The sequence below is a fragment of the Haemorhous mexicanus genome, chromosome 3 (assembly GCF_027477595.1).
Source record: "Haemorhous mexicanus isolate bHaeMex1 chromosome 3, bHaeMex1.pri, whole genome shotgun sequence".
NCBI classification, from domain to species: Eukaryota; Metazoa; Chordata; class Aves; order Passeriformes; family Fringillidae; genus Haemorhous; species Haemorhous mexicanus.
Genome location: NC_082343.1, coordinates 95,080,867 through 95,103,507, shown reverse-complemented (window position 1 = coordinate 95,103,507; position 22,641 = coordinate 95,080,867). Strand labels below are relative to the sequence as shown.

General features: G+C 34.0%; 2 protein-coding genes across 6 annotated transcripts in view; one reads left to right on the top strand and one right to left on the bottom strand.

Moving 5' to 3' along the window:
* The window catches only part of MCPH1 (microcephalin 1), a 123,289-nt gene that overhangs the window by 40,407 nt on the left and 60,241 nt on the right, over positions 1-22,641 (top strand). For 3 of the 4 annotated variants that reach the window (XM_059842774.1, XM_059842776.1, XM_059842775.1), the window contains one exon: positions 2,398-2,475. In XM_059842774.1, coding sequence (XP_059698757.1) covers positions 2,398-2,475 — 78 coding nt within the window. Of the gene's footprint in view, positions 1-2,397; positions 2,476-5,420; positions 7,982-22,641 lie in introns of those variants that run through there. The other variant, XM_059842777.1, reaches the window with a different exon arrangement.
* ANGPT2 (angiopoietin 2) overlaps positions 7,012-22,641 on the bottom strand; it is a 41,136-nt gene continuing 25,506 nt past the window's right edge. For both annotated transcript variants that reach the window (XM_059842779.1, XM_059842778.1), the window contains 6 exons: positions 21,392-21,624; positions 19,013-19,140; positions 12,745-12,846; positions 12,049-12,215; positions 8,769-8,899; positions 7,012-7,435 (listed from right to left, as the gene is read on the bottom strand). In XM_059842779.1, coding sequence (XP_059698762.1) covers positions 7,275-7,435; positions 8,769-8,899; positions 12,049-12,215; positions 12,745-12,846; positions 19,013-19,140; positions 21,392-21,624 — 922 coding nt within the window. In that variant the 3' untranslated portion in view covers positions 7,012-7,274. The remainder of the gene's footprint in view (positions 7,436-8,768; positions 8,900-12,048; positions 12,216-12,744; positions 12,847-19,012; positions 19,141-21,391; positions 21,625-22,641) is intronic.

Here is a 22,641-nt window from a genome sequence, read left to right as displayed (position 1 = left end):
AGCTGAACATTGCCATGCATTATTAGGTTTTGAATATTTTTAAAGGTCATTGATTTATTAATGGGCTTAACTCTTATTTTTATGTTTGGTATGATATAATGACTGTAGAAATTATTTTCTCTTTTTGCACAGCTGTTGCACTTTCAAATATTTGATTGTGCTTTTTCTAAAAATAAACATAGTATTCTTTGGATGTTTTGTAATCAAGTTTAGCAGTAAGTCTAAGGATATGCTGCTTTCTATTGTCAGCAAAAAAAATCATTTCCAATAGCCTGCAAAATTTGACATTCTCCGCACAAGTCAGACATCAAATGTCACATAAAACAAGGCAACAGCTTTTGTAGAAGTTCACATTAGAGGTTGTTGGTTTCCTTGGAAGTCATCAGGCATAAGATACCTTGGACTGAAAACTATAGAACTTATTTATTTAGAAAATAATTTTGTTATGAATTTCCAATTTACTGCTTGTAGCAATAGATTTAGGGCAAAAGAGCTCTTTACAGAAACTTATTTTCTTACAAGCAATTGGGCCATTTTATAAGGTTTACATTGCTAGTTTATGATCAATTTGTTCAGCTTAGAATTTTCCATTAGTGAGCTATAACATAGTAAAGGATAACTTTACCATGCTCAGTATATATAGTGCCAGTTTTTATCTATGGGGAATATTTCATAGACTCATTCACAAATTTTAAAAGGGAACATTTTATAATTTAAATTTAAACTAATAATATATGCATTTGTATGGCAGAGAATTTCAGTCATTGTGAATCAAGTATGAGAATAATTTCAGACACTGATGAAATTGAGCTTGTTCTAAGACGAATAATGACAACTGTTTAATTGTGCATGGTTGTGCTAATGACTTAATCTATTTGAAATGGCTAGAGAGCTATTTAGGGAAGATATGAGAGGGGATGAATTATACTAAAACAGGGATTTGCTGTCTTATAAATTCCGTATATCCCATTTAGGGGCCATGGCCATGTGTCTGCTTCTTGTTCAGTTAGCTTCACTTGTTCTAGGAGCAACAGAATGTCTCACTGGTTGGTAACATTGCTTTTTTTGAACTTAAGGGGTGCCAGATGGCCACTACAGAAGAGACATTGTGAAGCTCAAATACCTGTGAATGGGAAAAGTTGTTGAATTGAGTGACAGTGGGCATACTTGGCAAAGAAGATACCAGTGTTTTACCTCTGTGAGAATCTTCATGGCTCACCACTTATAAAATCAATGAAAAAAAGAATCTCATCTTCCATCAGAATGGTCTTCAGAATTTAGGCTGTCTACAAATTAGGTGTAGAATGTCCTTTAATATGACTCAAGGACATAGGAACTTTCTCTTTTCCCATTTTCCCTTTAAGACAATGCTTTTACCAATTGAGAAATAGTATTTGAATACTCTCCCATGGAGCTTTTAATATTATAGTATACCAACTGCAAGTTATGATAAATTGTTCTGAAGAATGAAAATCAACCCATAAAAAATTCTGGATGGAGTAGTTAAGGGAAGGTTTTACCAAAAAAATATTAAAAATATCAAAAATTGGAAATGCAACCATTTTAAGTAGGTTTTTCTGTTAAACATTTGGTTCTGGTCCTGAATGGGATCAGAAGTCTGCAAGTGGCACACAGTTTTAGGATTACTAGTCTCCAAAGAACATATCGGTCCAGTGTTTCAGAGCTCAGTTGCACACAAATGATTATGTGTTTTCTGGAGTGTCAGTGTTCTGCAGTCTTCTTTTGTGCTCTAGAGTATGACACTGACAAAGGAGGTTACCACAGAGCAAGAAATTGAGTTATTCTTCTTTGCAGAATGATTTATATATGTGATGTGGATTCTTTGCAATGGTTGCATAATCCTTGTAGTAGTAGGGGTCCAGTATTGTTTGACATCTTCATTTATGATCTGGATGATGGGGAAGAATGCACCCTCAGCAAGTTTGCAGATGTTAGAAAACTGTGAGGAGTGTTTGATACGCCAGATGGATGTTCCTGTTCAGATGGACTTTGACAAGCTGGAGAAATGAGCCAACAGGAACCTCATGAAATTCAATGATTACTGAACTGAGAGAACAGAACTTGTATATTATGACTTCCCTTTTCAAATTTTTTGCTCTATGTATTGTAATTAAAAAAAAGTCGACTTTTTGAATATCCTCACAGTGTTTTAAAATGTAATATAGATGTGCATAGAAGTATGATTGATATTTCAATGGTTTATTTTAGTTGTAAAAATTGTATCTTTCTTATTTATTCATTTTTCAGCAAATTATTTGGTTTGGGTAAATGAAATAGCAAACCAGGTATTGTAACAGCACTGTCACTTCTAATTACACATTCAAAAAGTTTATTTTAGAAATTTTAAAATTCTCCTTACCACTTATTTTATTTTAGGTTCTGTGGTCTTTGGAATTTGGCCATTGGATCTCAGAGGAACCATATGAGCTTTCATCCAGCTTCCCTGCAGCTCCCGTAAGTTTAATGGTCCTTTAAGCTTGTGAACCTTCTTTTGTTTATCTGGGAAATTATTTGCTCTCTAAATAGATTTTGTGAATAAGGAAGCCTGCTAGAAAAATATTTTTTAAAGCAGATACTGTAAGGAGTTATTTTCTTCTTCATCCAATACTTTTTGAAGTGTGTGCAAAAACTTTGTTACATGCAGAAAATGCAAAATGTTGATTCACCAATGAATGAACCGGCATCTTACGGAGGTATAAAAGTACTTCAATTTTATTTCTATTTGTATATGTGTACAAACTGGAGAGGCATGTTATTGCCAAATGGAAAGATTTGCAGGTCAGGGACTCAGTTTTTTTGGCCCAGAAATTACTTGGGCAATGGAAAATTACTGTGGTCTTCTAGAGCTGCTAAGCAGGAAAAAATAAAGCATTTTCCTGCCTCCAATAATCATTCTCAAGTACTGAACTGGGAACTAGTGCACAAGTGGGTGTGTGGGGGCATGATGTAGCTGTGTAGACCTCAGTGCACTTCACGTGTTATAATTGATTAAACAGGAATTTTATTTTGGTTTTAAAACAAGTAGAAGTCTAGCTGGTTATTAGTCAATCATTCCAATAATTTTCCCTCCACTAAATTAGTGTCTACAATTTATTTTTCAAAGTTTCATACCAGCTTTGAAGAAAGTACAGTTAATGTGGTACAAAATTTATTTTTACTGTCATTTTATTAACTGTTGAGAACTTCTATTTAACATTCTTTCTAAATATATAACTTATGTAAATTTACATATCCAACATTAATACGTAGTATTTATTATATGTATTATTTCATGATTGTAAGGTGGATGTTCTCAAAGTTTAGGGAAACTGTAGCACTTATTCTCAAATAACCCTTAAAGAAATTAATTATCCATTATAAGTTCATACTTTTTATAAAGTGAGAAAGTAGATTGTTTTACATAGCAAATACAGTAAGAATGGTAAAACTTAATGTGAAAAATAAATAAGAAGCATGTTCTTTTTTCCCCCCTTTTCTGTATTTCTATGAAAAAATTTACACTGAATTTCATATTAGGTTGCTTTGAGTTTTCTGTTTCTTTTCAGACTACCTTGATTAATAACAAAGTATGTATCAGTAACACTTTAGAAGGGATTCCTCCTGGGGGTTTTTTTGAGATTTCATTTAGAGGTTTTATTCCTGAAGCCGAAGTAAGGAGAATTTGAGAGATGGTGAGAATGTAAAATTAAGGGAGGTTAGGGTTGTTCTAAGAACCTGAATCACTTCTTTTTACAATGTGCTGTTCTTGCAAAGGAACAAAGTTGAAGTCCAAGGCAATATTTCCACTACTATTCCTCATTTAGTCACTCTAATTTCTTACTGTAACAGGTACCTTTTTTTTTTTTTGAAGCTGTGATTATTATTTGAATAAACACATTTATTCATGTGTTTTTATTTGCTTTTCTTTTCCTTGTTTTTTTCCTGCTTCCTACAAAGTACTTAGAGAAAATGGAAGTACATTCTAGTTTCACATACTGTTTATTTGATTACAGGAAGGAATTAAAAGTAGGAGTTATCTTGCTGTTATGTTTTTACCTGTCTGTACCAAGTCAAAAGCAGTTTTTGCAGCCTTCTGTTTCCTATTATTGCCTTCCTTCTGACATGTCCTCCTGCTGCTTCACTTTGGTGTTTGATGCTCAAGCCATGCAATCTTCTTTAGATGATATGTCATTTAAAGACATATTCTCTCTAAAATGTTACATTCGTGTTGATAAATTGATCCCTTTTCCCTCAAAATGGAGTCTCTTTAAACAATGTCTACATCAGTATTTTTGATCACTTTCCCAGAACAGTCATCAGAAAGCCTCAAATTTTATAAACTTTTTTCCAACAAATCAAAACTAGCCATGCAATATTAAATTATTTTAGTCATACAGGGTTTTCTTACTGAAAAAAAATTATTGCCAACCAGACGTTAGCACTGCTTTTCTTTGCCAGGTTGAGCATTCAGATGCCGTCATGGTTTTTAAGAACATTTTGGAGGATTTTTGTTTGTTTATTTGTTGGCTTTTTTTTCTCTTTCCTTTTATTATTGGTGTGGATATGCTTACTCTCTGAAATAGTGGAAGTATTTTCTTTAGTTGTCTGATTAAACGTACCAACACAGCAATTGCAGTAATGTAGACTCAACATTTCTATTAAATTTCATAGAATCATAAAGTATTTTAGGTTAGCAGGGACCTCTGAAGGTTGTCTAGTTCAACACTGTGCTCCAAGGGACTTGTCCAATCCACCCTTCTGGTAATAAATGAATAAATGAAAAGGAAGATTCATTTTCCCCAATTCCAAATTATATTTACTGCCTGTTGTCCCTGTCTCTTATCTCATAGCAGAGCACCTCCAAAAAGGTTCTGACTTTGTCTTCCCTTTGCCCTCAATCAGGCACCATTAAGGTCTCCCCTCCCCTTTCTCTGCCCTAGGCTGAAAAACAACAGCTCTTAAGGCTTCTCTTGGTATGCTATGTGCTTGTTGGTATGTGTGGCCCCTCTACTAGTGTAATGACTTTCTAGAATTCTCTCTAAGACATTTCTTGAAAATTCATGAAAGCAATTTTGGGAAGTTTTGTGGTTTTTTTTTAGTTTGGGATTTCCTTGCAAGTTTTCTATAAAAAATAATAAAATACTTAACAGTAATTTCCAATACATAGAGATTATTTTATGGAACTCTTCAGACAATGACTATTAATTTACATTCTTAAGTTTATATAAAATCAGATCATGAAATAATATTAGAAATATTTTTCATCTCTGCTACACTTAGAAATGATGACACACATTTTCAGTGAAGAATGGTGGTGGTGTGAATGGTGGGGTACTCTGACAGCAGCTTTAATGATTGTCAGTATAAAATGGAGAGATTTATTAAATCTTTCTCAAAATCATTTACTATTTTCAAAATAGAAACATAGAATCATCGATCTTGGGAGAGACCTACAGGATCATCCAGTCCAGCTGTCCACCCAGCTCTTCCACTGTAACCTGTAAATAGCATCACCCACCAGATCAAGATGCCTCTTCAACACCTCTAGGGATAATGACTCCATGACCTCTCTGTTCCAATGCCTGACCACTGTAACACTGAAATTTTTTTTCTAATATCTAATCTGAATCTGCCCTGTCTCATCTTAAGGCCGTTTTTTTTGGGCCTGTCACTGCCAGCAGTGTAGAAGAGAGATCAAACTCCACCTCACTACAACCTCCTTTCAGGTGATTGTAGGGAGTGATGAAGTCCCCCCTGAGCCTCCTCTTCTCCATCTAAACAAACCCAGATCCCTCACCCCTCCTCATACAATATTTTTTCTAGACCCTTCACAAGCCTTGTTGCCCTTACAACACCCTCTGTTAAGTTAGCTTCCAGAAATATGTCTGGGGTTTTTGTTTTGTTTTGGGTTAAGTTCTTGCATTGTAGCTAATTCTGTCATCTGCTAAAATCAAAGTTCTACAAAAATATTAGGCAGAGAATAAGCATGAGAATTAAAAACTAAACTTAATTTGGAGAAAAACCTCCACTAAATTATTGTGATGCATGAGGAAATATCTTCTCAATCTGATTTGCAATTTTAAAGCATATAGTAATAAAATGAGGGGAAAAAAAAAAGAGATCACCCAGTAGAGTAATTTATTCACATTGTGGGGTATATTGAGGGCCTACCTACAGAGAATTTTTAGGGAGAAATCCTAGCCTTACTGAAAAAAAAACCCATAGAGTGACCTTAGATAATTTTCAGATTATTTTTCTTCCTGTTCTTAAAATGTAGTAATTTGTATCTTAAGTCATAAGCATAGATTTAATTGTATCAAAGAACATGCATATGTTTTTCAGTCAGGTTATTTTTACAAAACATATAGTTATATTACATCACCAGGTGATACATGATTGTCACAGACAACCGGACATCTGGTGTTAATGCCATTGTCTCGGTTTGCAAAATACTGGTCAGTTATTTTACAGGTAAATGACAAGGGAAGAAAAAAAAAGTGCAATCTTCATAAAAATGGATAGGAATACATGCTATATTGTAATTCATAGGGATTTTTTGTAATTGAAAGACAGTGACTGAAACAGACTGAAAAAATGATGACTTTTGTAAATGACGTTTCCCAAGAATAAATGCAAACTATTTAAATGCTATTTGTCCTCTGTTAAACATAGTCATACAGGCTACTGGAAAAAATCCTCAAATAAGTGTAAAAAGTTGTCTAGGAGACTATGGGGGAAAAGAATGTATTCCCTAACTATAGGATTGAGCTAATTATAGAAAAGTTTGGGTTTTTTATGTACATATAGGGCACACATGACACAAAAAGATAAATAGTTCTAGATCTAGCAAGAACTAAGCTAGAACTAGCTAAGTGTTTTATATTAATGTTTAAAGTTCAGTGGTGAGGTGAAATGCATATTCCTAAAACTATTTTAGGGTTTTTTTTCACAGTTCCAGTTATTTACTAACACATACATAACATAAATGATCAGTAAAACAGAGTCCTTAAGTTGTCTGACATTTTCTTGGATGTTCTTTTTATTGAGTCATTTGGCCAAATCACTGTTATATCAGGTCGATGCTTTAGACGTTGTGTCTGGTTGAATAATATGAGCTTTAGCTGATCAAGGCGATTGCAATTCAGGAACTGCACTGAACTGACCCCTTCAGAACACTAGTGCATGTTTCTGGGCTTGAAAAAATGAGACAAGTTGCTTGGTAAAATAAGTCTTTGAAGACTATACAATACATAATTCACATAATGATAAAGCATTTAGAAATCTGCTGGTCGAATCATCATCGTCGTAGCTTTGAGAGAGTATCCCGAGCCCTTCCAGTAGTACCACTTGATCCCATTAAACTTGTTGTTGTTCTGTCGTAATGGATAATACATTCCATTGAGGTTAGAAGGACCACATGCGTCAAACCACCATCCTGCAAGACAGAAGACAAACATCAGCAGAAGTCATTCTCAAAATAGTATTTAAGGTCACTTTGTTGTCTGGAAATGAGAAAGGAATCGAAACCCAGTTTTTTGTTCTTATGATTTGGAAGTGTTGATGTAAAGCACTTGCCCCAAACTGAGGAAAGAAATGTATTTGTATTCTTGAATCTTACGCAGTACGTTGTATTTGAAAATTGAGAAGGGAAAATGTTCAATCAATTTATTATCCACATCAAACATTTCTGACAGTCTGAGGGCAGAACACAACTTGAATTATAATGATACTGAATTGCCTTTGGTTTTATCTAGTCTTTGGTAAACTCCTGTTTTTCACAGATTTAATGTGTGAAATTCTTAATTCTTTCTGGAGGAATTATTCAGTTCTCTGGGCTGTTCAGTTCAAAACCTCCTGAAACATCATAAGGAAAAGGAGAAAAAAACCAGCCCAAATATACTTTGTATCTGTATAGTCCTGACTTCTTAGTGGGTCATAAGAAAAAATTATTTTTATTAATAAAATAATATTTTTATATTTCTGTTATGGTGGTGATAGTGTGTGTGTTCTGTTTTGCAGGGCAGTATTCCAACTATCCTTTTGGATAAACTGAAGCTGTCTTTTTTTCTTGGAGATTGTGCTATAGGAAAATGAACAATTGCTTAAGAGATAACAGGAAGAGAAGCCAAATTTACAAAGCACTTGTTTACATTTCAGAATGTGGAATTCTAGATGAACAAATTATATGGAATTACTTATGTAGTTGAAGATAAAAATACCACCTAGAACTCAAATAGAACTAGTGAACAATCATTAGAAAATGTAAATATATCTGTGGTGTATCTTTACCACTTCATAACTATATTGAAATAAGGAATTTTGCGCCCTTCTGTGGCACTTGCAGCACGCAGCAGCTCTTGAGGGTTTTTCTTCTTGGGTAGTTAGGGAAAAGGCTTATACCAAAAAAATCAGAAGCCATTTCACTGGCAGCTGAATCTCTGAAAGAGGTTTTTTGCAGGGAGTTGTATTTTGATCTCTGAATGTACCTCATTCCTTGGAAGAGAAATCTGCTGTGTCTCTGATTAGTTCCACAATTAGAGACTTTCTTGTACCCCAACTTCAGGGACTTATTTTCCCTCCAGTTTTATTTTCACTGACTTTTGTCAAATGGTAAAATACTTAATCTAGGGTCACCATACTAGTATTTCCATCTGTGAGTTTTGAACTTTTTTGATAATCAAAATTTACTAAGTCAAAATTATTTATCTCGTAGACAATTTCAGTGCCAATAAAAATAGGAAGACCGAGAAACATAAAAACATTCGTACCTCCTGTTAGCATTTGTGAACATTTGCAAATACATTTGTCATTGTCTGCATCCTTTGTGCTAAAATCATTTCCTGGTTGGCTTATACTACTTATTTTGCCCGCTGTCCCAGTAAGTCCTTTAAGGTAAATCCTGTAGAATTGAAAAATGGAAAAACAATTATTACGTGGAAGTTGATGGAAGATGTCTGCAAAATAATGATGGAATAATTTGCAATAAATATCCTGTTCAAATAGTTTAATTCTCTTCTGGCCAATGTGCTGCTGTAAGCTGTTTTTCAGTACAATGTTTTCATAGAAACGGTCAGCACAATATTCTAATGAACACGTGTTTGTTCATGTCATGTTAGAAGAGAAAGAGCAAGTAGGTAGTAACTTCTAGGATTTTTCATACAGATCATGTATTTATTAATACTAAAAGTGCATTGTTGTACTTCAATGTAATAGGACATGTGATTGTTTTTATTACATTTATTACATTTGGTTTTATACATTAAACCAAAACTTTTTTGATTCCTATTTTGCTGTTAGTACAATACAGTAATTTAGCATTACAACCCCGCATATATGAGATGACAGCCTTACTAGGAGTATTAATTCTGAGGTAGTAAATGATATTTTAGAAGTTTCTCAATATTTCCCTTTCCATTGTCCTAGCTACTTATCCTTTTCACATCATTCATAAATTGCAGTGTTAGCTCATCGCAGGTATTTCAGTTTGCTTCAATTCCTTGCCAAGGTAAGCTTCCGGTGAGGCTGCTGCTGTAGGGATCTGCTTGCATGGGTGCCATTGCAGTCTCAGTGGGGAGAGACACAGGGCACTGAACTGGGCAGGACAATTACACAGCTATTCCTGTGTTACCTTGAATTGGAAGGACTTGAACCCTCTGCTCCCACAGTATCTTTTGGGTGATTGCATTTCTGTATCAAATAGCTCATCCTTCTCAGAGGTATTCTATTTGTTAAAAGAAGAAATCTGATTGTCTGAGGAGAATTAACTTGTCCCCCAATCAGTCTTCATCTTGCATATAATTCTCTGCTTATGATAGAAATTGTCTTTGGTAGTTGAACAGATTATTTTAACCCCTTTTATATTCCCTATTTTAAAATATGATTAATTAATTTTTATCCATTTAGGTTTCAAAAGATCAGTTCATTACAGATTTTCTGTTTTTTCTTAAGATGAATTCAAAATTATGTAAGACAATTTCTAACATAAATTATATTAAAGGTTACAAGTATAAGGTATGAGCCTAGGCTGGGTCTTCAAATATAATCTGAAGTCTAATATAAGCATAGTATTATTTATTTGTGATTAATAAATTGTTTAAGGTACAGTTTAGTATTACAGAAGATGAGAGGCAATGGATGGAAATTGGAATGAGAAGTTCTGACTTCATATCAGAAAAGCTTTCTACCATGAGGAAAGACAAGTAGGTTGTAACCTTGGAAGGTTAGCAAGACCCAAATGAAAAACTCTGAGCAACCTGTTTTGATGTCACAGCTTTGAGATCAGAAAGTTTGATTCAAACAAAGTTTGCAGTTTGATTCCATTCTGATCTCAGTTTAACATGAAAAAAATTCAGTTTTATGGCCCAACTCATAATCTTTCCAGCATTCAGAATGTATGATTCTTTTTATGCAATGGGTCTATTAATCTTTTAATGTAATGGATCACAGAATCAAAGAATCATTGGAGTTGGAAAGGACCATAAAGATTATCTAGATCTAACCTCTTTGCCATGGGCAGGGACACCTTCCACTAGATCAGGTTGCTCAAAGCCCCATTCAGCCTGGCCTTGAGCGTTGCCAGGCATGGTCATGGCAGATGGTCTTAACTGAATACTTTCTTTGGACTTTTTTATTTTTCGTAATGTTAAATATATTCTTTAAACCACTCAATTTTATGATGAATTCCTTGATTGGTTGCATATTGTAATAAAATTCCTTTTACCATCTTAGTTTTCAGTAATTATATTTTAATACTGTAAATGGACAAGGGTAATCACCCATTTTGCAGAAGCTGCCTTTCTAAGTGTTTTAAAGCATTACTTTAAAAAAATCTCTGCTGTAGATTCTGACTGTTTCCAGATGAAAAAATATTTACTTTGGAGTTGAGACAACTAAATACTACCAAGGCATTAAGATCTAACATTTTGTGGGGGGCAGATGCTGATAGTCCTGAATTGCTTTGTTTGCGTATAAGACCTGAATTGAAATAACAGCATCAGGTCTTTCAGGTGTCAAGTTTACTTTATTTACAACAAATAGTTTCTAGAGATCTTGGAGAAAATCATCTAAATGTAGACCATTTTTCTGTCCAGTCACCCAAAGCTCCATGAATCTGCAAGATTCTTACAGATACATTTCATGGACCATGTAATAGCAAAGCATCTGTTATACTGTGAAGTGTTTAGTTTCTTCTATAATAAATCAAAATATTTATTGCATTTACAGAGAGCCTGGTGAATGAACTATGAAATGCCCATATATTTCAGCTGTGGCTGGTACTGTTTCAAAATGTGTAATACTTTAAAACCATTTAAAGTATATAATACTATGATTATAGTTATATAAAATATTTATTTTCAAATTCTATTATTTCTTATTTTAACCAAGAATTTAGAAGAAATTGTGAACCTTTACATTTTACAGGATTAGAGCATAAATAATAGGTCCATTAAAATTTGGTCTTTAAATTGACAAGTTGGTGGTGATTGGTGAAATGCACATTTGCTCCATTTTCACAGGTAGGAGAGTTATTGAGAATCTTAGCCAGTTGTTTGTGAAAGGATAAGGCCACCTCGCTTCAGTGTGCTCTTTGTGACAACAGAACAATTCCTAGAAGCCACTGACAAGGAAAATCCTTGCAGTATAATTCATCTTAGTCATCTTAGTCATCTTAGTCATCCACCTTCCAGAACTGTATTTATTGCAGGGAATCAGGATTTGATAGCAACTGCAGGCAGATTCCTATTGTCCTAATGACTGTGCACTGTCACCCATTATACTGGCGCATGTATCCTGTCTTATTCCATACTATCTCATCATCTTTGTGTTTTGTGTGTTATACTCACTCAGGATGCACTAGTAAAATGCACATTTTCTCCTCTGGGAAAAGAAATTTTTTTTTAGGTGAGAGATGAAAAATGGAGAAAACATTACTTTCTGAGTGAGCTGGAAAATAGTCATGATTTGTATGAAATGAGGCCATGCATCTACACAGTTTAGAAAGATTACTATGAGAACATTTTTTAAATTAGATCTGATTTTTCTGCTTACCTGTATTTTTGTTCTTCACTTGCTAGAGAGAAGTGGTCGTACAATGAATATGCCTCATTTCCTTCCCAGTCTTTCAGTTGTATTTTAAGAACATAACGCTTCTGATTAGTCAGTTGAGAAACAAACTCATTTCCCAGCCAGTACTCCCCAGCAGGATCACCAAATCCCTGTAATTCAAGTTGTATATTTAAATATAGTTTTGTTTGGGTGGGTTTTTTCCTTTGAGTTTGAAAAGATCACTTTATCAGTTTTTAAGTTTAATAGTTTTCAGCCTGTCAACTAAGAATTTTACTGTGTCCACGGGGATTTTTGATCTGTAATGTTTCAAAAAGTTGATTTCAGCAAGGACAAGCTCAGAAATCTGAAACTGTGAATCAATATTACTTGGTAGATTTGGAGCAGTTCCTACTGTTGCCACTAGAAACACAAATATAAACAACTCAAAAAATATAGACATACGATGGAACAGTTGATTAAAAAAAAGTAAGTTTTCTCTTTGAAAACAAACATCACACTTGCAAGTCTGCTTAGGCAAACAACTTACACTACTCTGATATTTTCAAAATGAGCATCTGAGGACAAAGAGAACTTTTTAAGGTTGCTTACATTCTAAGGATGCTGTTAATATAAATTTAGCATATTAGATTTCAAATAATAATAACAGATGATATTAAGGCTTCAGAGAACATTGTTTACCATCTTATACTCCTTCCACGTCCGGTGGAAGTCCACACTGCCATCTTCTCGTTTCTGAATAACTGTCCAACCTCCTCCACCAGTTTCCATGTCACAGTAGGCCTACCAAAGCAAGCATGTAAAAGCCTAAGTGCATGCAGTCACAGCAAAACAAACCAGAAATCATGTAATTAGCATCATTCTATATAGTGGCAACTCATGTGCAAAATATGAGTTAGCCTAAAAATGCAAGTTTTCACAGCTTTCACACAAATCAGTTGTAGCTGTCCACAAATAAATGTGATTCCTCAGTATATATCACACTTAACAGAATACCTTAACAAATGACACCTTTGACTTCTCCATCGTTTTTGTGAGAAATCCATTCAAATTTCCCATGACTTGTCAGAGCATAGATACTGTTAAGTTCAGGCAATGAACAAACTGAAATATATTTTTATTATTATAGTCATTGTTCAGTGCCTTTGCAAATGATCTGACCCCAAAGTTAAATCTAAGTGTATTATCTGAAAGTTGTATCTTAAAGCCATGTTATTATACAGACTGCAATGAACATCTATGCTTGAACAAAAAGTAACAACTAGAAGATGTTCCCAAATATGCATAAATCACCTTGGAATTTACCAAATTATTGCTAAAAATTTGAAAAGACTGACATGTAACAAGCAGTTCGCTGAACTCAGTTTTCAAATACCCAGTAAGTGCATCCCTGGCACAGTAAAATTCAAGTTCATAGGTGACTCACTCTATCAGTCTCCCAAAATAAATCACTTCAGCATCAGAGGTGAAAGGTATTACTAGAAGTGCCAATATACTGCAGAGATGCTGATGGGAAAAAAGTCTTTTGAAAATTAATTGGAATTTTGGAGTGATGTTTGGGAGAAGTAGGGGATAAATTAACAATAAAATTTTTTGAATATGAGAATATCTAGTACAATTTTTCCTGAGAAAGGATTTCACATTGTTGCATCTAATTCCGCTTTTCCAAAACTAACAGAACTTATAACTAGATGTGTAAAGTCACATCTAGTTGTAAGTTCTGTTAGTTTTGGAGCTAAGCTGGTGTAAGACAGTACAATGAAAGTCAAACTGAAGTCAGTATCTCTTTAAATTGTGTGTTAGTACTAATACTATCTTTAAGAAATATATTGAATTTCTTCTACAAGAATTCCTGTTTGGAGAATTCTCAGTTAATGTTTTCTCATTTGGAAGTTTAATTTTTTTGGACCACTTTCTACCAAGATATTGAAGTTCAGAGCCTTCTTCAGAATCACTTCACATCTTTGAAAATTTTTGAATTCTAGTTTGAGTATTGAACTACATTAACTTCTAATCTGTATTCTAGATCTTTCATCCAGTAAGTGAAGTTGTGTCTTCCCATTTATAGTAGTACAGGCAACACCTGACTTCTTACACTTCAATAGGATATTTCATCTGTAATTAAATAAATCATTTTAAAAGAAACTAGGCAAATATTTCATTATTAATTTGGATGTTTCCTTCATTGTTTAACAGTTCTCTCAGTAGTCATACTTCTTGCCTAACTGCTGCTTGTCACAATATGCTTATAATTGCCCCAAATCATGACTGGGTGGTACTAAAGCTGCAATGTCTTTTTCATCCTCTTCTATAGGAGACTGTCTTATCAGTGTTAGCAGTTAGCAGATTTGAGCTCTTTGAACTGTTAGACATCCTGGAAATTAATTGAAAAAGTATGACTGCAGTGAAGCCAGTTTCCTTCTGTGCTGTGGTAGTGTTAAGTGTGTCATTTTGGGAAGTAAAGTGTGCTCCTTACTAAGCTTTCAATATTGTTCACTCTTTTAGGATATGTGTATTGTACGTATTTTATACACTCACATCTATATATTTATATAGATCAGAGTATTTACTCATCTATGTATTTATACAGATCAGAGTTCAAGCAGTGTCATATATACTGTTGAAAGGCATCAGACCTTTGAAAGGAAAAAAAATCCTTACAGCTGAAATATCAAATATATTAGTGTTTCAACAGGCTGTTGCACACTGGAAATCCAAAGCAGAAACTGTACTTTAAGCCTGCAGTAGACTCTGTTGAACATCAGAAAATCACAAGACATTCAGTTGGAGATTTTTAGGGAAGATAAAATAAATAAGGAAAGAAGTTGGAAACGGATAAAAATTGGATACCTTTTAAAGTATGTATTGTGAATGGAATTTAATTGAAACCTCAATTTGTACTGATGCATGCAATTCCTTACACCTCAAAATCTGTTTTTTGTTTGGCTTTATTAACATCTGTGTTTAATGACTGGCAAAAATGTGATGATAGTGTATAAATTAATTTAGTTAAAAAACCAATTCCCTTCAAAGGAAAGGCTGAAGATAAGGTATTGTAAGAGAAGATAAATCTGTTTTAGAAGGCTAACTCATTATGTGCAATGTATATGTGAAAACTAATTTCCGATGAGGATTATGAAGAGTGATATTAGGAATGGGCTAAAGCAGATGCATATACTTTTTTAAGCATCAATACAAGTTAAAAAGCTGATTTAACAATGAGCAAATATCACAGGTTGTAGATAATGTTGTTGACTCTGAAGCTTCACCCCACTTAAAAGAGCAGTGTATGTAGCTAGATGGACAATAGAACTGTTTCACCCTTCTCTGAAATATGAAGTGGGAGGTCATGTATTAATTTATTTGAGCTGTGGGTTCAGTCTGATATTGCTATTGTAATGTTAATTGATGGTTTTGAATGTTATGTGCAATTTCCTTTATGCCTGTTGTCTAAACTTCAATTTAGTTGGAATTAATACTTTGAAAAAATCAATGCCTTTAAATAGCACTTTATTTTGTTCTAATGAGATTAAAATATAAATAGTGAATGACTGTGAATGTCTATCATAATATATTCCTGTTACAGGTAGTATCCATTTTTTGAGTGGTAAGACAACTAGCTTTAACAGACATTACAGATTCTTTGTGATAAATGCTGGGGTACTGCAAATTAGTTCCCAAAGGAAAAAGTGACTCAGTAGGAACTGAAAAACATAATGAGAAATTGAAGAGATGACCATAAAAACCTCATGTAGATTTTTCTTACCTGTAACAATTTTTAGAAGTTTACATAAATTTGGGACAATAATTTTTCCACACCAAAAAAATTTCATGTTAATCAACTCTAAGTCTTTCTCTTAACACCACTACTAGAAGAGAACTCTTCTGACCTTTCAACCTATTCTAGGTTTTATATTCAAAAGAAAGATATGTAACATTTCATAAAACTAATAAAAATAGATTCCAAGATTAGGCAGGCAGCAGGAGTCTTCAAACAGATGCCAAAAAGAATAAAGAGATTAGCCTCTCAAGTTACAACAAATTGGAACAGGGAGTATTTGGTGTATCTTGTGAAATGCTTCAGTACTTACAGTTCTAGCAGCTGTAGCACTGTAAGGGGGTATTTGGGGTATAAGTGTTTTCAGACCTACTTTGTGAATGGTAAGGCTCAGGCTGAGTTATCAGGATGAAGAGCCACTGCAGTTTTTGTAGCAAAGCAAGTGCAGTCACCACATCTTTGCAGTGACCCTTTGCATCACTTTCAGCTGTTGTCTGAACACTTTGGGGTCATTATGTCCAATGAGTTTTGTATTCTGCTATCTCTAACTCCTAGAGGTATGAATAGATAAGAACTACAGTCTAATTGGTTCATGAGGTTGCTGTAAGCATAAAACTATTGACTCTTCATAGTTTTGCCTCTACCATTTTTGCTCGTGTCAGCAGTCTTTTGCTGTTTTACTCTGTGTTTTTGAAAGGAATTAGCTCTTGTCCTGTTGCAGAACAGGAAAGTCTGAAAATATTAATGGAATTAAATAGTTGTTTTCCTCTCAGTAGTCATATGCAATTCCTTAGTATTGGATTCTGATGGGAGACAAATTAGTAACGTAGGATCGGTTACAGATTACACAGAAGTTGTTTATAAGCCTGTTGGGTCAGAAGGTGTTACAAGAGGAAAAGACAAAAACATAAACAGCAGTGCAGCACTTTTGGCAAATAAAAAAGGTCACTCTGTTTCCTGGTCTGAGTAGCTATCCACATCATAAACAGTTGAAAATGGTTTAACATGTTGATTGTCCCTAACCTTCACTTCCCTTGACAACTCCTCTTAGGCATTTATATTTGTATAAAAAATCAGCATCAGGTTAAAACTTTTTAGTCTCTTATTTTCAATGTCATGCGGTAAGTGAAACCTTACCTGTCTTTTTCTATCTGAAATGGACAGAATAAGATTTTAATTATTTAATATTATTAAATGACTGATTTAATACTAAGTGAAATTATTGCATTTTAACTACTTTTTTTTAACATATTAAAATGGATATTTGCATTAAGCATTTAAAGCCTCCATGTTTAAATGTAAAGCATTTAATATTTTATAGTCTAGGAAATTTTTACTTTTGAAAATACAAAGTGTTAAATTTTATGACAATTTTTTCTTCTGTAATATGTCATGCACTTGTGTCTGCTTTTAGAAAATATGCATGGTCTGTATGGTATATTTGACAGTAAAATTAAAACCAAAGATAAAAGCTTGAGACAAGTCATAGTAAGAGATCCAAGGAATATAATTCCTGAGTTGTCTAACAAAGACTGCTGCATTCCATTACTTTGGAGATGCAGTAGCTTTCATCTCCTTTAGCTTTTAAAATTGTGATTGTAGATATCTATGCTATTTAAATGCCATTCAGCTTCATGTACATTTCATTGCATCTTATGTAACTCATTTTCTTGTGAAATTGATGTATTTAGACTACATTATTCTGAACGAAAACCAGCTTTTTTTTTTTTTCCCCAGAGAAGCAGATTGCAAATAATTTCTCTGTATTATATCTACAAAAAATTACAGGTTTTATCTATTGTATTTTATAGATCTCACCCAAACAAAATGCTTGTTTCCTTTAGCTGAGAGCTTCATAAGTGTAAAGATCTCAGTCTGGCATAGGCTAAATGAAGTTCTGGCACTTCAAAGTCTAGTCACCAGTGAACTTCATTTCTAAACCTTTGCTTGGGAAAAAAATGCTTTCTCTGTCAGAACTTTATCAATTCTTTTTCCACATTGCACCTCTTTTTCCACTGCTTTTATAGATTTTCTGTTAATTTTTCTGATGCAATAAAGTAGAGCCTTAGGAATTCTGTAAAATATTTCAATTTTTGGGTAAAGGAAATATCTACAGTAGAAATTAGAAAATAAAAACATAATAAAATTATTTCATGTTTGTCTTATGAATCATATGTCCCTTAGCCTCCTCAGCCTGCTGTGCCTTTATCATGGAAGCCCCACTCCTCCAAATGCTTGCTCCAGGTTTTTGGTTCTTTATTCTCAGAATCCACCTAGGACTTTTCTCCCTTTTGGATTCTATTGATTGTTTCAACTAAATTATACTCTCTGAAGCTTTATCATTTTATTACTTCAGTAGATGGAGCATCTCTGTCAGGCATCCAATGTATCATCCAATGACTGCCATTTTTAGCTCAAGGTCTTTTTTACAGAGGTATGGCATACTGCTTTAATACTTAAATTGACATTGAAGTTCATTTCAGTTAAACACATAAGGGAAAAAAGATCCATAGAGGAATTTAAACTGATCTAGTGAAACCCCTGCAAACTCACCTTTTATATGAATCAGTAGTAAAGTTTTCCAGGGCAGTATTTCCCAGAAAAGTCCTCTCTGTTAGACACTGTCTAATTGTTAATCTAATTGTTACACAAATGTCCTTAAAACTCTGTGATACAAAGGACTGAAACCCATACATGAATCCAGTACTACTAGATTACTTTCATGAGTATAAATCCATGAGATTTCCATGCCCCTGACTTTACCTCCTTTTGCCACCTGAAGACGCCCTTGGGCATATGAAGGAACTAAGAACTTAAAGGAGACAGGAGTCTGCTGATCATGCAGAGCAACTCTGTTGGAGTTACAGATTTTTTAAAGAAATTACACAACCTTATTGATTTAATTACATTAATTATGTGGAGAAAAGAATGAAATTCTTGCATGATGAAACACACAACAAAATGTTATTCATTTCAACTGAGCCAAGATTTCACCTGAAGGACTTTTTTCTTCCTGTGAGATACTCGGATCTAGGAGTGATTAAAAGCTTATTAAAAAAACTTGGTAAGTAGTAAACTTCACTATTAACTAGCCTTTAAAATAGCATATTTGCCAGATCAAATAACTTATAACATACAGCATGGCTATGTAGCTCTTTACAGTCATCCTACCTTTTTCTCTTGTGCAGTGTTTGAAACTGTTAAAGTGTAGATTCCACTTGTTGTCAGTCCAGATTTGAAAGCTTCAGCACAGTCTTTGAAGCTGATTTGTTCCTCTTTGGCTATGAATTTGCTCTTAGCTATTAAAAATACAATAGAAATTGAAGGCATTAAGAGGAGATGAATGAAAGTCACAAAGAATCAATTTATGGCTTAAAGCAGTTCCAAAAAATATGTCTGGTCCTGAAAGAAATGACAGATCAAGGTCCTTATTATGTGTGATGTTACTCACTTTGTATCATTTAAAGACATTTTTCTGATAGGACTGTGGTTGTTTGAGAGGTTGAAAAGCGCCAACACTTACTAATATGTTGAATGAGAAAACTCAGGATATTGCATCTCATTCAGTTGAACAGTTTCTGCTTCCACTCATTGCCCTTGCTGGACTCTTACATGCATTAAAACCTAGGCATGCATTAACTACTATTATATGCATCCCTAAGTAGCAAATAATTAGGTTAATAATGACTTTTGGCCAGTACTCTTACATTGTGAAATGAGTTATGAAACCTTTTATAATGCAACAGACTGGTGGACTGGTGGAACTACCCTTAAGAGATTTTAAGCTTTTTTTTGCCCCTGTGCTGAGCAGGAACAACTTTGTATGTACCAAGCTGAAGCTTCTTAGGTCAGCCCAACTCACTAAAGATACATACCTTCTGGAATTCATTTGTGCAAAAAATACATTTTCATATGTCTAAGCCTTCTTATTCAACAGAACAATCTAAGGTTCATCTTTTTGTTCAGTTCTTTATTAACTGTGGAGGTTGGAATTTCCTGGCATTTCGCCTGCTGACTGATATTTCATATTTGATCCTTCTGGGGTTGGTTCTGTGTATTTTCCCTTTTAATTTAATCTAACAATCACAGTCAGTTACTACAAAGGTTTAGGTGCCATATAAATATGTGCTTATATTACAGTTGCTTATTATGTTCTTTTTGGCTTGCTTATTCATTATTTACCTGTTTAAGTGCTTTGCCTTAAATGCAAAAATAACACATTCAGTGTTTTAATTGCTTTTCCACACTCTATTGTTTGCATACTGTCTTAGAAGCTTTCCCTGCTAATTTTGTCTTTTTGGCAAACACTCATTATTTTTTCCACTCTGGGTTTAAGGGTGCTGTAGCCAACATGACTTTGACTTGTTTACTTATTTGTGCACTAGCATAGCAGATAACATCAGCAGGAACATGTACAGCCTTGGTATTTAAGGGAATAGCGTCAGTTATGAAGACAAAAAAACTTGGAATTTACTTTGTTATGACCTATGTTATGATAATAACATATAGGACAATACTAAAAGTGAGGAGTTCCAAACACCCTTTTCCTTTTCTGTGATCCACCTTACAGTAATGTATCATAGACCACCTATACTTTCTTTTAAATTCTGATGACAACTTTAAACATTTTTTCCCAGTATTTAATTTTAAATCCTTTCTTTAAATCCTTTTTGTATGCTTCTCTATTTTCAGCCCTGAGAACTTTACAGACAACTGTGCCAGATTCTACAGTCTTTTAGAACAGCTTCTTAATCTGTCCAAGTTCCATATCAGACATGAAATTCAAGGCAGGGAATGTTTAAATCCTGTGTAGCCATAACTTTTAGTTTATGGTTTGTGTGGGTTTTTATGGTGCACATGAATCTGCATAAATCTGAAAGCTATGCTTGGTGACTATGATCTGTTGCAGAGTGTTCAGGCATTTAGGGGTGAGAATTATTGCCTATAAGGTTTGCTAGGCTGAGGAATTTTTAGGGTGAACAAGGATACCTTGGTGAAGAACTTGTGGGGGTACCAGCTTCCCAGGCCTGGTGCTTTCTGGTTTTGGGGGCTAAAAACTATACCTGTGCTTATTCCTTTGCCTTTGGTAGCCACTATAATTAATCCTTTCTTTGATAAACTCCATGTGCATAAAGCAATGAGAAGTGGCAGAAACAGTCTGTGATCCAGGAAGAAAAGTCGTAGACCTACAATATGCAGTCTCACCTAGATATATGGTCAAGCAAGTGCATACTGCCACACAGGTGAATACCATGTGAGATTAATAATACTTGGCTTCTCTGTATTTTGTTGAGCCGCTGGACCATTGGTTAAGAAGATAAATAAACCAGAGAATATAAACAAAATGTTGAAAAGAAATCACATAAATGTGGTTGTTTCTCCCACCCCCTAAAAATAGGTTAATTAACTCAGATGCAAAATTTAAGGCAAAAAATACAGACTTTTTGAGACGCAGAAGTGTGTCAGAGCTAGTTGTAAGACTATAGGTAGCAGCGTACACAAATCAGGAAATAGCACTGAAATGATATAAGCATGTCTGCTTTGACTTACAGTTTGGTGTCGATATCATAGTAAGCAAGCTATGAACCGTCTCCATCAGATCATGTTGCTGTTTTTGCAGAACTGAGTTGTTTACTGTAGCTGTAACCAACTGTTTTTCTAGTTCTTCTATAATAGAATTCTGTCTGGCTACTAGGACTTGAAGCTGATCTTTTTCATCTTTTATTGACTTCAGCTGAAGCATGTGCTTGTCTTCCATCTCAAGAACTCTTTTTTCTAAAAAGCTAAATAAAAGATTACAATTAGGCTCTCCAGGAGTAATTTTGAGGTGATGTCAAGAGAATCAAGCATGTCTTTCTTCATAAACACTCAACTTCATTCTCTAAAGCTGTGAAAGCAATAGACAACTAAATTAAATGAAATGAAAGTTTAGTTTAATACATATGCTTTCATTTATTATGTAAGTGCACTAATAAACAACATTATCTACTACAGTCTGTATTGCAGACTTTAAAAGTGTAATAATTGGGTGTTTGATAATTCAACATTATTAAAGAAAAGATAAAGTGCCTAAGTTGTCATGGGTTTACCCTATTAAAAGATGAAACTTATTTAAAGATGTAACTATGAACATTTCAAATATCCTATAATAAAATACATACTTAACATAAATGTTACGGCATTAAGACATAAGATGCAAATAGTTACTTGAAGATGGGTTAACCTTCTCCAGTTTTAGAGCTGGTATTATTAGGTAACTGGCTGGGAACATTATTCCACTGCTAATTGTTCTGATATAGACTCTGAGAAAGCTGATGTTAAAGGATGCATGGCCGGAGGACAGAAGTTCACCTAAAATCCACTGCTCTTACTGAAGAAAAAAATCCTGAACCTTATATATAACTATGTTTCAAGCAGATTAGTTCAATGCAGATTGTATTTTGTTAGGTGAGAAACATTGCTTTTGTGTTTTATGTGGATGTTACAAGGGTAGTCTAAAGTCTGCTGAGTTCAACACCAAAAAACATGACCTTTTGAAAATCAGTGTTTCCTTTGCTTTCCATTTGATAAGGATGCTTGTTTTTCTTAAGTTGGTAGATAAAACCTTTAGGGAACATATATAAATGTAGTAGAGTAGTGAACAAAAATGTCAAAACATGTCTCCTGGGTTTCTTAAGCTAATTCTTTCAAAGAAAAAGCACTTTGCACATATGGTTCTCATTGAAAAACATTGCTTTGAAGGAGAAAACTTACTGTTATTGCTGCTTTTAGATTCCTCTGTAAACTATTTATTGCCAAAA